This window comes from Pleurodeles waltl, chromosome 5 (genome assembly GCF_031143425.1).
Source record: "Pleurodeles waltl isolate 20211129_DDA chromosome 5, aPleWal1.hap1.20221129, whole genome shotgun sequence".
Taxonomy (NCBI): Eukaryota; Metazoa; Chordata; class Amphibia; order Caudata; family Salamandridae; genus Pleurodeles; species Pleurodeles waltl.
The window spans coordinates 734,150,889-734,166,743 of record NC_090444.1 but is presented as its reverse complement, the minus strand read 5'-3'; the positions used below and the strand labels follow the sequence as shown (position 1 = coordinate 734,166,743).

Genomic DNA, 15,855 nt, shown 5'->3' with positions numbered 1-15,855 from the left:
AAGCCATCAGTGCAGCACAGGAGCAGAAGAGGGGTTACATAAGTGATGCAAAATGTCCCACATTGGCAGTCATGTTGCAGCCAGTCAGGGGTGCTGAAAAACCACCAACAAGTCTTAGCAAACGGAAGAGTCAGGGAAGATGGTTTTGCAAGGCCGAAGAGGACCAGCAAGGCCCAGGGGACTCGACCCAAGGAGGGGAGTCTGAGGTGACCCTCAGCAGCTGGGAGAGTCACAAAAAGAGGAGACAGCCCCCAGAGGCAACCCACAGGCAGCAGGCACAGTAGTTGCAGTGAGGCCCACTCAGCATACCCGAAGAGGAGTCCCACGTCACTGGAGCAGCAAGCAGGAGTCTGTGCTTTACAGGCAAGAGAGCTGGAGGCCGGGGCTACACACAGCCTGAAGGTCCCTTGGAGGAGGAACAAGCAAGCCTTAGTAGACGCAAGAGCTGCGGTGCACAGGGGTACTGACCTGCAAGGAGAAGCAAGCGCTTACCATCTTCCAAGTTGGACAGCTGGTAGAAAGGACCAAGGGGATTACTTCAGACCACCACTTGTGATGCAGGGTCCATGCAGTTCCAGAGCAGAGAGGATCCACGCAGCCAGTCGTCGTTGCAGATGGTGCCTGCGGATGCAGGGGAGTGACTCCTTCACTCCAAGGGAGATTTCTTCTTGCTTCTTGTGTAGGCTGAAAACTTGTCGCCCTCAGAGGATGCACAGCCAGGAAAATGTTGCAGTTGCTGGAAGGAGCCAGAGAAACAATGTTGCAGAGTGGAGTTGTCAACGGAGTTGCAGATCGTCAGTTCCTGAAGTGCAGTTGCAGTACCGGTGGCTAGAAGATGAAGTAAACAATGCAGAGGAGTCATGCTGAAATTTTGCACTTCAGCTCTGAGTACCCTCCGAGAGGGACACCCTAAATATCCCAGGAAGGGGGATTGTTCACCTAGAAGGGTGACCACGTATCAGGAGTGGGCTGTGATGTCACCTGGCTGACCTGGCTACACACAGGCTCCCAGGGGCCTCTGCCCACCTTGGATCCAAGATGGCAGAATCCAGTGGCCACCTGGAGGAGCTCTGGGCACCTAGGGTGGTGATGGACAAGGGGGTGGTCACTCCCCTTTCCACTGTCCAGTTTCGTGCCAGAGCAGGGACTGGGAGTCCCTGGAGTGGTGCGAACCGGTTTATGCAAGGAGGGCACCAAATGTGTCCTTCAAAGCATACCAGTGGCTAGGGGAGGCTACCCCTTACAAACCATGTAACACCTATTTTCAAAGGGAGAGGGTGTTGTCTCCCTCTCCCAAATGAAATCCTTTCCTCTGCCTTCTTGTGCTTGAGCTGGTCAAGCAGCAGGAAGGCAGAAACCTGGTTAGGTGGTTAGGTGGGCAGGTAGGCTGCCTGGAAAACCCCAGTAGAATGGTGGGAGCAATGCTGGGGGTCCACTAAGGAGCCCCCAGAGTGCATGGAATCATATAACCAATACTGGCAACAGTATTGGGGTACGATTCTCCGACATGTTTGATACCAAACATCCCCAGTGTAGGAAAACGCCTCTGATGGCATGGTTACCCCCTAACGTTTTCCTTTTGTTGATGCTAGTTATGATTGAAAGTGTACTGGGACCCTGATAACCAGGCCCCAGCACCAGTGTTCTTTCCCTAAACTGTACCTTTGTCTCCACAATTGCCAAAGCCCTGGCACACAGATAAGTCCCTTATAAGTGTACCCCTGGTACTAAGGGCCCTGTGGCCGGAGAAGGTCTCTAAGGGCTGCAGCGTGTATTATGCAAACCTGGGACCCTCCACTCAGCACATGCACACTGCCTCACAGCTTGTGTGTGCTGGTGGGGAGAAAATGACCCCTCAGGGTGCCATGCCCTCAACCCACTGGCTGTGGCATAGGTAAGTCACTCCTCTAGCAGGCCTTACAGCCCTAAGGCAGGGTGCACTATACCCTACAGTGTCTAAACCAATTCTTAGACACTGTAAGTGCAGGGTAGCCATAAAGAGTATATGGTCTGGGAGTTTGTCAAACACGAACTCCACAGTTACATAATGGCTACACTGAATACTGAGGAGTTTGGTATCAAACTTCTCAGCACAATAAATCCACACTGATGCCAGTGTGGGATTTATTGAAAAAGTAACATAGAGGGCATCTTAGAGATGCCCCCTGTATACCAGTCCAAATGCTAGTGTTAGGCTGACCAGTTCCTGCCAGCCTGCCACATCCAGATGGGTTTTTGGCAACATGAGGGGAGTGCCTATGTCAAGCTGTGGCCAGGAACAAAGCCTGTACTGGGTGGAGATGCTTTTCACCTCCCCTTGCAGGAACTGTAACACCTGGCAGTGAGCCTTCAAGGCTAAAGCCTGGTGTTACAGCACCCCAGGGCACTCCAGCTAGGGAAGATGTCACCCCCCCCCCCCCCTCCCCACCAGACACAGACCCCACTTTTGGCAGCAAGTCCGGAAGAGATAATGAGAAAAACAAGGAGAAGTCACTCACCAGTCAGGACAGCCCCTAGGTGCCCTGAAGTGACGTGACCCCTGCCTTAAGAAATCCTCCATCTTGTTTTGGAGGATTCCCCCAATAGGATTAGGGATGTGCCCCCCTCACCACAGGGAGGAGGCACAAAGAGGGTGTAGCCACCCTCCAGGACAGTAGCCATTGGCTACTGCCCCCCAGACCTAAACACACCCCTAAATTTAGTTTTGGGAAAGCACGGAGCAGACTCAGAAGCAGGCTCTGAAGACAGAGGCCTCAAGCCGAGCAACAGGGTGAAGTCGAAAGGTGACGGGACTTCTTACCTGTGCCCGAAAACTTGGAGGAAGAAGAATGGTGGTGGCTCCGCGAACGGTCTCAAGACCTTCCCTTTGACCAAGACCGGGACCTATGCGGTGTCGAGTGCTGGGCCGCCATGAGCTTGAGGGACCGCTCCATCAAGGGCTTCGGGTGCAAGGCCTGGCACTCGGAGAACGACTTGGGGATGTGGTTGCGCTCCAAACACCATAAACAGACCCAACGCGGATCCGTCATCGACATCATGCGGTGACAGTCCTTGTACGGCTTGAAACCGGTTATTGTGGACATCTTGATGCACCAAAAACTCACCAAAAAAACTCGACAAGACTCGGTCAGAAAGAGACCAGGGTAGCTCTCCAGATCAGCGTGGCGCAGAAAGAAAAGAAATGACATCAATGTGCTGAGGCGGCGTCTATGTACTACTCCCGACGTCATCACAAAGCCAACGACGTCAGCGGAGTCGACCAACGCCACCTACCGATGCGCAAGGGTATTGCTGTAAAATAAAAATCTACGGATCCAGTCTGACGCCTGGGGGAAAATTCTAAGGTATGGAATCTGCAACTAGAAGTCTCTATCAGATGCATGAGTTTTGTCTGAGTTTAACTTTTTCACTGATGGTTGCAACCAGCTCAATAAAGAGAATAAAACCATAAAGTAAGTCCTGAAAAGAAAAGGGGAAGCTGCACATTACTTTCTCCTTCATGATTATAATTGGTGGGTAGAGTCAGTATTATGTTAGAAATTACTTCAGGAAACAATTTAAAGATTGCAGCAACTTGTCTGAATTGTCAGTAGTTTGGGCACTCACAGGCTCTTGTTGAAGAATGGATATTTTGCCGGATTTGCATTCTCTTTCAACTGAAGATTCTCAGATGAGACTATGATGACATGTTACTGCCAAGCTACTCGGTGGAAATAAAATCACAGGGAAATGACGAACAGTTTGTCTTCATTATAAACTATCATCAGAAAGTGACATACTCACAGAACTTTGGCTGCTTTACTGTAGTTAGAAAGGTGTCCCAAAAAGTCAAAAATGTATGTGAAAACAAGACATTTTAGAAATAATTTGGTTTGAAAAGCTTAACTCCTTACAGTGAGTTACATAAAAGGATAAAGTACCTGTCCTAAACTCATTTCTCATTGTAAACACACATTTGGCAAGACATCTTTTGCTTTCAGTGGTCTATCTTCTACATTAAATATCAATTTCTAGAGCATGGAGCATTAATCTAGGAAAACAGGAAAATAATCTTAAAAATCACTTCACACTAGCACAAGACATATTGGTCCTTTCAGATTTCTCAGTGGTCAAATGTAAAAAAAAAAAAAAAAAAAAAGTTAATGTTTAAACAAATAAATACATAACAGAGGAAAGTGGAGAAAATTTTAATAAAGAAAATGTAAATACCTTCAGTTCGCCTGTGCATGGGCAACTGTGACTGTAAAGGAGAAAGAAGATTGTCCAGCAGATTAAGCAAACTTTCTAGTACTCCACTGTTACTGAGAGATCTTTGGCCAATGCAGGACAGCAAAATGAAGACCCTGGAAGAAATCAAAGAAAATTAGCTACAATTCTAGATTTTCCAACTTGTCATTGATGGTGTTAGATATTCAGGAACAGATTTCACTTGCCTACACCAATAATTTTAGAGCTCCAATAGGTATAGAACCAAATGCTAGGCACACCATACAGTGGTCGGGATCAGCATGCAAAGTAAAATTTTCTGGGCATCCACATTTGGGTGGGGACTGTGGTGGAAAGTGTGCGAGGCTTCCTTAGGTCTGTCCACTGGTACAGTTTGTGCTATGTTGGAAAGCATTCAATATTTAGTTTTATACCTCATGTTTTAGAAAGACGGTGTATTATACACAAACATCACTTACAACCACAGAGCATTCGGATTGGCTGAGGGGCTTTTTTTTCACCAAGAGCCATCTCAGTCCTGCGGAAGCAAGGGACCCGATTGGACGGCCATAATACGAACAGAAATGCTGTGGCAGCAATTACAGGATATGGGGATGTAGTTCACTGTCCTGAAAAGGTTTGCAAACTATGTGAGAAAGCAGAGTAGTGATACCTTGCTAACCTAGCCTTGTGGGGGTTAATAGAGGGATCACACTCCACCCCCCCCCCCCCCCCAAAAAAATATTTATAAAAAATATATATATATATATATCCCTGTGATCCCAAGGTAATCCTGTGGGATGGTGGGGGAAGAAAATCGTGGCCAGGGCCTGGGGGGGTCAATGCCTATTATGTGGTTGTGAGTGCTGCTCCTCCCCCATGCCCCTGCCCCCCAACTCCAAAACCCATTTTGCACGCGGGGAGGGGAAGGTCCTCATCCCCCAGGGCCCACAAACTTTAGGAAAGCTGAGGGGGTTGCATAGCATCCCTCCACCAGCCAATCATGGCTCCAGCGACCCCGTTCCCCAGAGCCAGTTCCAACTGTGGCGTCCTGGGGAGCCCACCTCCATGACCCATTTCCCTGCTTGCAAGAGTGTGGGCAGGAAAAGCCTGTTCATTCCCAACAAGAAGAAACTGCAAAAATGCTCTAGGCTGGTGGCAGCAGACATTTCTTTCGCTCTTGCAGGCAGGGAAAATCAGACTGGGCCAGCCCAGTAGGAGCAGTGAAAAATACCTGCCAGGTCCAGATGCACCCAGGATGGTTGGGTCCAATGTTTTGAAGGGCTTTAAAGGCGAGGGTCAGGATCTAAAATTGACATCTCTTGTGTACTGGCAGCAAGTGTAGACTTTTGAGGTATGGGGTGATGCTGGTGCATTTAGGAAGATCTAGGATGAGTCTTGCTGAGGAGTTCTGTATAGTTTGTAGGCAGTTGAGTTCAGTGGTGGTTCAGACGTAGAGTGAGTTCCTGTAGTCAAGTCTGCTGCTGATTGGGGCTTGGGTTACCATTATTCTGGTGTATACAGGGATCTATTAGAAAATGTTTCATAGCATGCAGAGGACGACTAAACAGGAGGTAGCAACTGAGTTTATCTGTTGCTTGAAGGTGAGTTGGCTGTCAATGATGAAGCCTAGATCACGGGCATGGTCTTTTGATGTAGGGGGTTGTCCTAGGGCAGCGGGCCACCAGATGTCGTCCCAGGGGGATGAGTTGTTTCAGAAGATGATAACTTCCATCTCGTCCGCAGTTAGTTTTAGACTATTGGATCTCATACACCGGCCAAGTTGTTCATGTGGTTGCAGAAACTGGTTCTCTGGGTGGCGTGATCTTCGGAGAGTGATATGAGTTGTGTGTCATCTACGTACGAGTTGATTTTGAGTATGTGACTACGGATGATGTCTGCCAGAGGCATCATGAGGTATTGAAGAAGGCAGGGCTGAGCGAGTATCCCTGTGGAACATCACAGATTACCTTCTTGTGTTCTGAAGTGAAAGGAGGCAGGAGAATTTTTTGGGTGCGTCCTGTGAGGAAGACTTGGATCCATCTGAATGCGTTGTTATGGATTCCGAGTTTGTGGAGGCTGGTTATGAGGGTGTGGTGGGATACAGTGTTAAAAGCCGCGGAAAGTTCGAGGAGGATGGGAACTACTTTTTCTCCATTGTCAAGGAGAGGTTTTGATATCTTTTGTGGCGATTAAGACAGTCTCAGTGCTGTGGTAAACACGGAAACCTGCTTGAGGGGCGTCCAGAAGATTGTTTTCTTCAGGGTTCTGAGAGCTGTCTGTTTATTGGCTTTTCTAGGACTCTGGCAGGGAAAGGGTAACAGTGATATCGGGCAGTGGTTCTTGAGTTCGCTGGGGTCGGTGAACAGTTTCCTCAGGAGCCATTTTACTTCAGCGTGCTTCCAGATGTTGGGATAGTGGCTGTCAAGATGGAGGCATTGAGGATGTGGTCGAGGGCACTTCTAATCTCCTTCTGTCCCCGTTTGTAGATGTAGTGTGAGCATGGATCGATGGGTGATCCGCAGTGTCACACTCATGATGGCTGATGTTTCCTGAGTTGTTAGTGGCTTCCAGTTGGTGATCAGGTGGCTGTGGGTTTCGTTAGTAGGAGTTAGGAAGAGATTGAGGCTGGTGGTTTACAGGGCAAAGGTGCTGTAGATGGCTATTTTTTTGTGGAAGGCGTGGGGTAAAGGGCCACAGCCCCCCTTTAAAATAAAAAAAGGCCCTGTGGATGGTATCACTGATAAAGGTTCAGGGACAAGGGCAGCGCTCCTATATATATTATATAGCCCATACAGGGTGCCTTGGCTGTGCACAAGGATAAAAAATGAATAATAAATGAGGAGCAGGCGCCACTGAAGTATCCACTTTCTTAATACCTTGTGAGGATGTTTTTTTTTTTTAAGCTTAGTGGAGCCCCTAGACTAGGGAGGGGCCCCACCAAGCTTTGTTTTTTTTAATGTTATGAGGGGCTGCAAAGACTACAGAGCACTACTACCAACATCATTAAAAATAAAAATAGTAAGACTACGGGGTCATTGAATGTATGACCCGATGAGAGCTTACCATATTTTTTAAAGCATTCTTAGCTGAAGCTCTCTGCTCTTCAGCTTCAGTTTAAGGATCTCTCTAGTTGTTTTTATGATTGCATTTGTGGGCTGAAAAATGTTAAGAGAATGAATCAGAAACACAGCTTTATTTCTTTTTTAAAAAGGAAAAAAAATATGTATACATCCTTTTAGCTCACAAAATGTTATAATGAAAACTATGTTAAAACAAAGACTCATAGGCAAGTTTTTTGTTTCATTAAAACTTTATTGAACATTTTCATACTCACTATTATTAAACACTGCACTGTGTGAACTACTGAAATATACATTTGATTAAACGTATTGGTGAATTTAGGAGAAAGATATATCTGTTTTATTATATATATTAATACGCTCACCCCCTGATAATTTCAATAGACTAATTTTTATATTTTGGTGTTGTGACCAACTACCAAAGTCTGAAACGCTGCCTTAGGTGGCCGGGACCTGCAAGACCAACTGCACGCTGCTCAAGCCTTCGGCTTTGCACAGCATGATGCGCTTGCTTGTCTGCAAGGAGCCAAACCCATGTCACCCACAGCTGAAGGCAGTGTGTGGCATAGGGTTGGCTGCTTGCTTTGGCCAACCCTACATTGCATGCGGACAAAGGCCATGATTGACATGGGGTTGACTTATATGGTAGCAAAATATTATTTTATGGAAAAGAGAAACGCTAGAAACTCAATGGAAAAAAACAATGGTTGTTGTAACTAAAGTTGGGTGAAAATGTCAGAAACAATAAACAATTTTAAACTTAACAAAAAAAAAAAAAACTTCTTTGTAAACTAACTATAACTCGAGCCCTCACCATGTACTGCTAATGACCTCACGTTGCATCACTCATGACATCTTTGACATCACTGATAGCATGACTGCAACATCTGAAATGGAATTACTGATAACAAAACTCTGCATGGCGGAAACACAAATTATAGTTACTTGAGATAACTATAACTGGTGAATTTCAGTGTATTTTCTTTTAGTTTAGAACGTTATGTTGTCACTGAAATTTTCACCTAACTATAACATTACTCTTCGTTTTTTTCAGCGAAAAATATCTATCTATACACACATGCCCCCACCTTCACAGTGTTGTCATCAATGTTACCATTTCACGTGTTGCGGTCATGTTATTGATGATTTCATGGAACATGTCACAAGAGATGTAATATGTGAGCAGTGCACTGAGAGCACATGAATCATAGTAACTTTATAGCAAAAGTTATAGTTACTTGAGAGATTTTAATGGATTTCATTTATTTTGTTTGTTTAAGCTGGCATGTTTTCACTGTACTTTTCACCAAACTATAACATCTCTTTAATCTTTCTTTTTCTCAGTGAATTTCTAAGGCTTTTTCGTGTACAGTGTAGGAAAGTACACTCTTTTGGCATGTCTACCCCCACTTTTTGCCTGCTGTCAATGTTCAGTGGAATACTGCTAACCCGGACCCAAATGACTGCGCTCTCTCTTCCTCTAAACTTGGTTGCTTAGGAGTTAGTACACCCCACAATTGGCATACTGGTACCCCCATATGAGTCCCTAGCGTATGGAAATGCCTCCCTTAGCATGGTTACCTACTAAAGTTTTGCCTTTTGTTGATGCTAGTTATGATTGAAAGTGTGCTGGGATCCTGCTAACCAGGCCCCAGCACCAGTGTTCTTTCCCTAAACTGTACTTTTGTTCCCACAATTGACACAGCCCTGGCATACAGTTAAGACCCTTGTAACTGGTACCCCTGTTACCAAGGGCCCTGTAGCCAGGGAGGGTCTCTAAGGGCAACAGCATGTATTCTGCCACCTTCGGGACCCCTCACACAGCATAAGCCCAATGCCTCACAGCTTGTGTGTGCTGGTGGGGAGAAAATGACTAAGTCGACATGGCACTCCCCTCAGAGTGCCATGCCAACCTCACACTGCCTGTGGCACAGGTAAGTCACCCCTCTAGCAGGCCTTAAAGCTCTAAGGCAGGGTGCACTATACCACAGGTGAGGGCATACCTGCATGAACAATATGCCCCTACAGTGTCTAAGTCTATTCTTAGACATTGTAAGTACAGTGTGGCCATATTAAGTATATGGTCTGGGAGTTTGTCAAAACAAACTCCACAGTTCCATAATGGCTACACTGAATACTGGGAAGTTTGGTATCAAACTTCTCGGAATAATAACCCACACTGATGCCAGTGCTGGATTTATTGCAAAATGCACACAGAGAGCATCTTAGAGATGGCCCCTGTATTTTACCCAATCCTTCAGTGCAGGAGTGACTGGTCTGTGCCAGCCTGCCACTGAGACGAGTTTCTGACCCAATGGGGTAAGAGCCTTTGTGCTCTCTGGTCCAGAAACTAAGCCTGCACTGGGTGGAGGTGCTTCTCACCTCTCCCCTGCAGGAACTGTAACACCTAGCAGTGAGCCTCAAAGGCTCAGGCTTCGTGTTACAATGCCACAATTCACTCCAGCTAGTGGAGATGCCCACCCCCTGGACACAGCCCACACTTTTGTCGGCAAGTCTGGAGGAGATAATGAGAAAACCAAGGAGGAGTCACCCACCAGTCAGGACAGCCCCCTGCCTTAGGAAATCCTTCATCTTGTTTTGGAGGATTCCCCCCAATAGGATTAGGGATGTGCCCCCCTCACCACAGGGAGGAGGCACAAAGAGGGTGTAGCCACCCTGCAGGACAGTAGCCATTGGCTACTGCCCCCCAGACCTAAACTCACCCCTAAATTGAGTATTTAGGGGCAACCCTGAACCCAGGAAATCAGATTCCTGCAACCTACAAGAAGGACTGCTGACCTGAAAGCCCTGCAGAGACGACGGAGACGACAAATGACTTGGCCCCAGCCCTACCGGCCTGTCTCCAGACTCAAAGAACCTGCACATCGACGCATCCAGCGGGACCAGCGACCTCTGAGGACTCAAGAGAACGGACCTGCACCTAAAGGACCAAGAACCTCCCAAGGACAGCGGCTCTGTCCAGAAACTACTACAAAACAGCATCAAGAAACAACTTTAAAGAGACTCCAACTTTCCACCAGAAGCGTGAGTCTTCACACTCTGCATCCGACGCCCCCCCGGCTCGAGTTCAGGACAACCAACAATGCAGAGAGGACTCCCAGGCGACTCCAACGACGTGCACACCCTGAGTCGACCTCCCTGCACCCCCACAGCGACACCTGTAGAGAGGATGCAGAGGCTCCCTCTGACCGAGACTGCCTGGTAAGAAAGGAACCAGACGCCTGGACCAAGCACTGCACCTGTAGCCCCCAGGACCAAAAGGAACCACCCACCAGTGAAGGAGTGACCAGGGGGTGGCCCCCATCCTAACCCAGTCGGTTGCTGGCCCGAGAAGCACCCCCTGTACCCTACCTGCATCACCAGAGTGACCGCTGGGTCCCTCCATTGCTTTCAACGCTAAACCAGACACCTAATTTGCACACTGCACCGGGCCAACCCTGTGCGCTGAGGGTGTGTTTTGTTTGCTTGTGTGCCCCCCCGTCCCCCCAGTGCTCTACAAAACACCCCCTGGTCTGTTCCCCAAGGACGCAGGTACTTACCTGCTAGCAGACTGGAACCTGAGCACCCCTGTTCTCCATAGGCGCCTAGGTGTTTTGGGCCCTCCTTTGACCTCTGCACCGGACCGGCCACGTGTTGCTGGTGCTGTGGCTTTCGGGTTGCCTTGAACCCCCAACAGTGGGCTGCGTATGCCCTGGAGACTGACTGTGTAAGTGCTTTACTTACCAGAAAAACTATTATTTAACTCCTCCAGAAACTGTTGATTTTTGCACTGTGTCCACTTTTAAAATAGCTATTTGCCATTTTAACCAAAACTGTGTGTACTACTGTTTTAAATCAAAGTTCTATACTTACCTGTGTGAAGTACCTTACAATTTATGTACTTAGCTAAAATTGTAATCTTGTGGTTCTAAAAATAAATTAAGAGAAGATAGTTTTCTATATAAAAACCTATTGGCCGGGAGTTAAGTCTTTGAGTGTGTGTTCTCATTTATTGCCTGTGTGTGTACAACAAATGCTTAACACTACCTTCTGATAAGCCTACTGCTCCACCACACTACCACAAAATAGATTATTAGTAATATATCATTTTGCCTCTATCAACCTCTAAGGGAACCCTTGGACTCTGTGCACACTATCTACAGAGCCAACTTCCTACACCTAGTGTATGGTACTTGGGTACCCAGGGCATTGTGGCACCAAGGGTTTCCCATGAGCTGCAGCATGTGTTGTGCCACCAGTGGGAGGCCATGCCAAATGTGTCTGCAGGCCTGCCATTGCAGCCTGCGTGAAAAGGTGCATGCACCATTTTGCTACAGGTCACTGCAAGTCACCCCTAAGGTAGGCCCTTCTAGCCCAAAGGGCAGGGCACAGGTCCATGTGTGTGAGGGCACCCTTGCATGAGCAGAGGTGCCCCCTACAAACTCCAGGACTTCGTAAGTGCGGGGAAGCTATTTTACCTGTGTCCAGCGACATAATGGTAACTCCGAACCTGGGCATGTTTGGTATCAAACATGTCAGAATCATACCCTAATACTGTTGCGAGTACTGGTTGTATGATTCCATGCACTGTGGGGGATCCTTAGAAGACCCCCAGCAATGCTTCCACCAGTCTGTGCCACCCTTCAGACAGGTTTCTGCCCTCCTGCTGCTTGCCCAGCTCAAGCAGAGGAAGACAGAACAAAGAATTTCCTCTGGGAGAGGGAGGCAACACCCTCTCCCTTTAGAAATAGGTGTTACATAGCTTGGGAGGGGAAGCCTTCCCAAGCCACAGTTATGCTTTGACCGGCACATTTGGTGCCTGCCTTGCATAAACCAGTTTGCACCAGTCCAGGGACCCCTGGTTCCTGCTCTGGTCTGAAACTGGTGTGACCACTCCCCTGTCCATCACAACCACAGTGGTGGTGCCCAGAGCTCCTCCAGGTGATCACTTGATTCTACCGTCTTGAATCCAAGGTCGGCAGAGGCCCCTCGGAGCATCTGAGTGGCCAGGTCAGGCAGGAGACGTCAAAGCCCCCTCCTGATAAGTGGTCACACTGCTAGGTAACCAATCCCCCTTCCTAGGCTATTTAGGGTCTCCCTCCCGGGAGGATCTTCAGATTCGACATGCAAGATTCCAGCAGGACTCCTCTTCATCATTTACTTCATCTTCTTGCCACCGGGACTCAACTGGACCCATCAGGAACCGACAATCTGCAACTCTAGCAACGACTCTGCTCTGCAACATTGTTTCTCCAGCTCCTTCCAGCAACTGCAACATTTTCCTGGCAGTGCATTCTCTGAGGGTGATGAGTCTACAGCCTGCACAAGAAGCAAGAAGGAATCTCCCTTGGAGTGAAGGAGTCACTCCCCTGATTCTGCAGGCACCAACTTCAACCACGACGAGATGCGTGAGTCTTCTCTCCTCCGGAGCTGCGTGGCTCTTGCATCACAGATGGTGGTCCGAAGTGGTCTCCTTGGTCCTCTCTACCAGCTGTCCAACTTGGAAGACGTTAAGCCCTTGTCTCTCTTTGAGGACAGTACCACTGTGAACCGCAACTCAGCTACCAAGGCTCCTCCAAGGGATCTTCAGGCTCCTTGTAGCCCTGGCCCCCAGCACTCTTTCCTGCGAAGCACAGTCTCCTGCCTGCTGCTCCAGTGACGAGGAACTCTGCTTTAGCTGTGCTGAGTGGGTCTCAGTCCAAATCCTGTGTCTGCGGCCTGTGGGTCACCCGTGGGGGCTGCCTTCTTTTCTTGTGACTATCAGTTGCTGAGGGTCACCTCGGGCTTCACTCCTTGGGTCGAGTCCCCTGAGCCTTGATAGTCCTTCTCAACCTTGCAAAACCTTCTGCTCCAACTATTGCATTTGCAAAGGCTTCTTGGTGGTTTTCCAGCCCCACTGACTGACTGCAGCACGACTGACTACATGAGACATCATTTGCATCGCTTCTGGAACTCCTTTTCAGCTCCTGTGCTGCTCTGCTAACTTGCTTCATCCACCGTCGACCTGGTCCTGCAGCTACAGAAAGGTGGGTAGTGGCTCCTGCCACAGCTGGACACTCCAACTCAAACTGAACTTGGTCCCCTTCTTTTGCAGGTCCTCTTCTGTCAGGATCGACCTTTGATTTCTTCCAGTCTTGTCTGGGTCTTACACAGTCCTTTTCCAAATTTCTCCTGTGGCTTTGGGGATAAACCAGGTACTTACCTCTTCTCTTCTGGTAGCTGAGTTTCACCCTGATACTTACCTTTTGGGGTTCCTGGTCCCTCCAGCTCCCCTCTACTGATTCCACTTCCTTGGGTGGGGGACTGCCTTTCACATTCCATTTACTTAGTATATGGTGTGGTCTTCCCCTAGGGCCTTCACTCTTTGCTATTGTTTTACTGTTTGCTATTGCTTTCTATGCTAATCACAGACTTCTAATGTGCACATAAGTGTGTTTACTCACCTCATAGTGGAGTATTGCCTATACAGTAAGTACCTTTATTTTTGTAACACTGTGTGGTTGTTTTATGTGCTGGGTGTCTTCAGTGGTATTGCATAAGCTTTGCATGTCTCCTAGATAAGTCTTGGCTGCTCATCCACAGCTACCTGTAGAGAGCCATGGGTTCCTAGACTCTGTCTACAGTTCACTTTTAAGGGATCCCTGGACCTTGTATAAGGTGATAACACCATAGGTGCTCACCACACACCAGGCCAGCTTCTGACACACAGTAAGATATTATCATATCTCACTATAGCGCCCCTTTAACCATTGTGTGTTTCACATAAGCTTTATTCGGCCAACAGACCATCAAAGCAATACAATACAATACAATATAATATAATAATATAAACCATAATGTCATAGAAAAATTTAAAAAAAGAATGATCCATGTTTGCCCGTCTTAAAACAATTTCAACTCATTGTAAATAAAAAGTGCGTATGCGCCATGCTGTTGCTAAAAACTTACTTACTGCGTAAATTGTCACATTTGAATTGTGGCTTTTTAAGATCCGCAAAGCTAAAAAACATTTCCTTAAATTCAATTCCCTACAGATTTTATATATCCATTTAAACCTTGGGATTGAATAGGCGGGACAAAAAAACATAAAATGTTCTACTGTTTCGGAAGGAATGCCACATACAGGACAGGTATCAGAGCTTGACTTAGGTCCCCATCTGCTCGTTAAGGCCTTCAGGGGTAATGTTCCAAATCGAAATCTGGCATACAAACTTTTGCCTAACAAATCAGGTATTGTATCTAAGTATGGTTCAAACTCAGGGTACCATTTAAAATCAATAAACGAGTTAGTTAAATGACCATTCGATTTCTGAGAAATGTAATTATTACATATGTGGGACCAGTAAGCTCTCTTCAATACTTTTACATGGGGCTTCACAAGTTGCTGGGGATTCTCCCAGAAGTTCCTCAGTCCTAGCATGCAAAACCAACTAGATACGTGTTTGATCCATGGTATGGACATGGAGTTAGAGGTTTTTAACAATTCTAATAGGGAAGACTTATATATAGCCAGTTCAGGAACTACCCAAAGCCTCACCCAATATAGTAGGGGCCGTAAGATAATCAAATCGGCTATACGTTTAAGCCCTAGATCTAAAAAAAGGGGGTTAATGGGGTGCTAGTGGGACAAGCACATAGAGCCCGAGCAAAGCTATTCTCAATTTTAGTTATCCTACTGCTATCTGTCATGCCCCAAATCTCTGCACCATAAACAGCAGCACCCTGTGCCTTGGCCACATAGATCTTTACTGCTGGAGACACAACTTTAGCGATCGTATTCCTGTAAAGGCGTAATATGGATGCTGCCCGATGTTGCAAAAGCCCGCCACTCTTACCGACCATTGTTTTTTTCAGTAAAATTTTATTTTATTTTTAAATCTTAAAATAAGATGTCAGTTGATGTGTGTGAAAAGAGTTCAAGCGTTGAAGAACTATATGGTAGGCAAGTCGACCGTGGCCGCTTGGACTGTAAATCACTCTTATCCACACCAGAAGGATAGTAGTGACGTGGGTTCCGTGCTTCAAGCTAGCCTGGCTGATGAGGGCAGATCTCTGAAACCGGTCCCAGGATGCTTTTTTTCTGGTCCAGGGAGGACCTGGCCTGGCAGTTCGGGCTCAACTGTTTCCATGGGGAGCAGGGTCAAGACTGATTTGCATATTTCTGGGTCCAAACTGGGGTGATGGGCAAAATTATGGATCAAACCCAGATCTCTGTGATTGGGGTGATGTTTAGATTGTTCAGCATTCCATCCATCATCTGTTTTTTATTTTTGCTGACCACAATACGTGAGACATGCTATGTCATGGCACACAAGCATGGCCCATGCCTCCACCAAGTACAACAAAAATAAGCTTCAGGGGTCCGGACAACAATATAGTTGGATCACTCAGGCCAAGGGTCTGGCATCAAGTTTAAATAAGGCTCCACTGGAGAAGATGGGATGCTAAAGAAATCTTGAATGGTATTTGTTTGGCAATAAACAAGTCTGAAACTACCGCTAAAGAAAGGAGGGTGAGTTTCCATCACCCCATATTTATATCAAATAGGTTGTGAATCCCACTAACC

General features: G+C 47.1%; 1 protein-coding gene across 4 annotated transcripts in view; it reads right to left on the bottom strand.

Annotated features, from left to right (window-relative positions):
• The window catches only part of BIRC6 (baculoviral IAP repeat containing 6), a 1,722,273-nt gene that overhangs the window by 973,187 nt on the left and 733,231 nt on the right, over positions 1-15,855 (bottom strand). For all 4 annotated transcript variants that reach the window (XM_069234691.1, XM_069234693.1, XM_069234692.1 and 1 more), the window contains one exon: positions 4,210-4,343. In XM_069234691.1, coding sequence (XP_069090792.1) covers positions 4,210-4,343 — 134 coding nt within the window. The remainder of the gene's footprint in view (positions 1-4,209; positions 4,344-15,855) is intronic.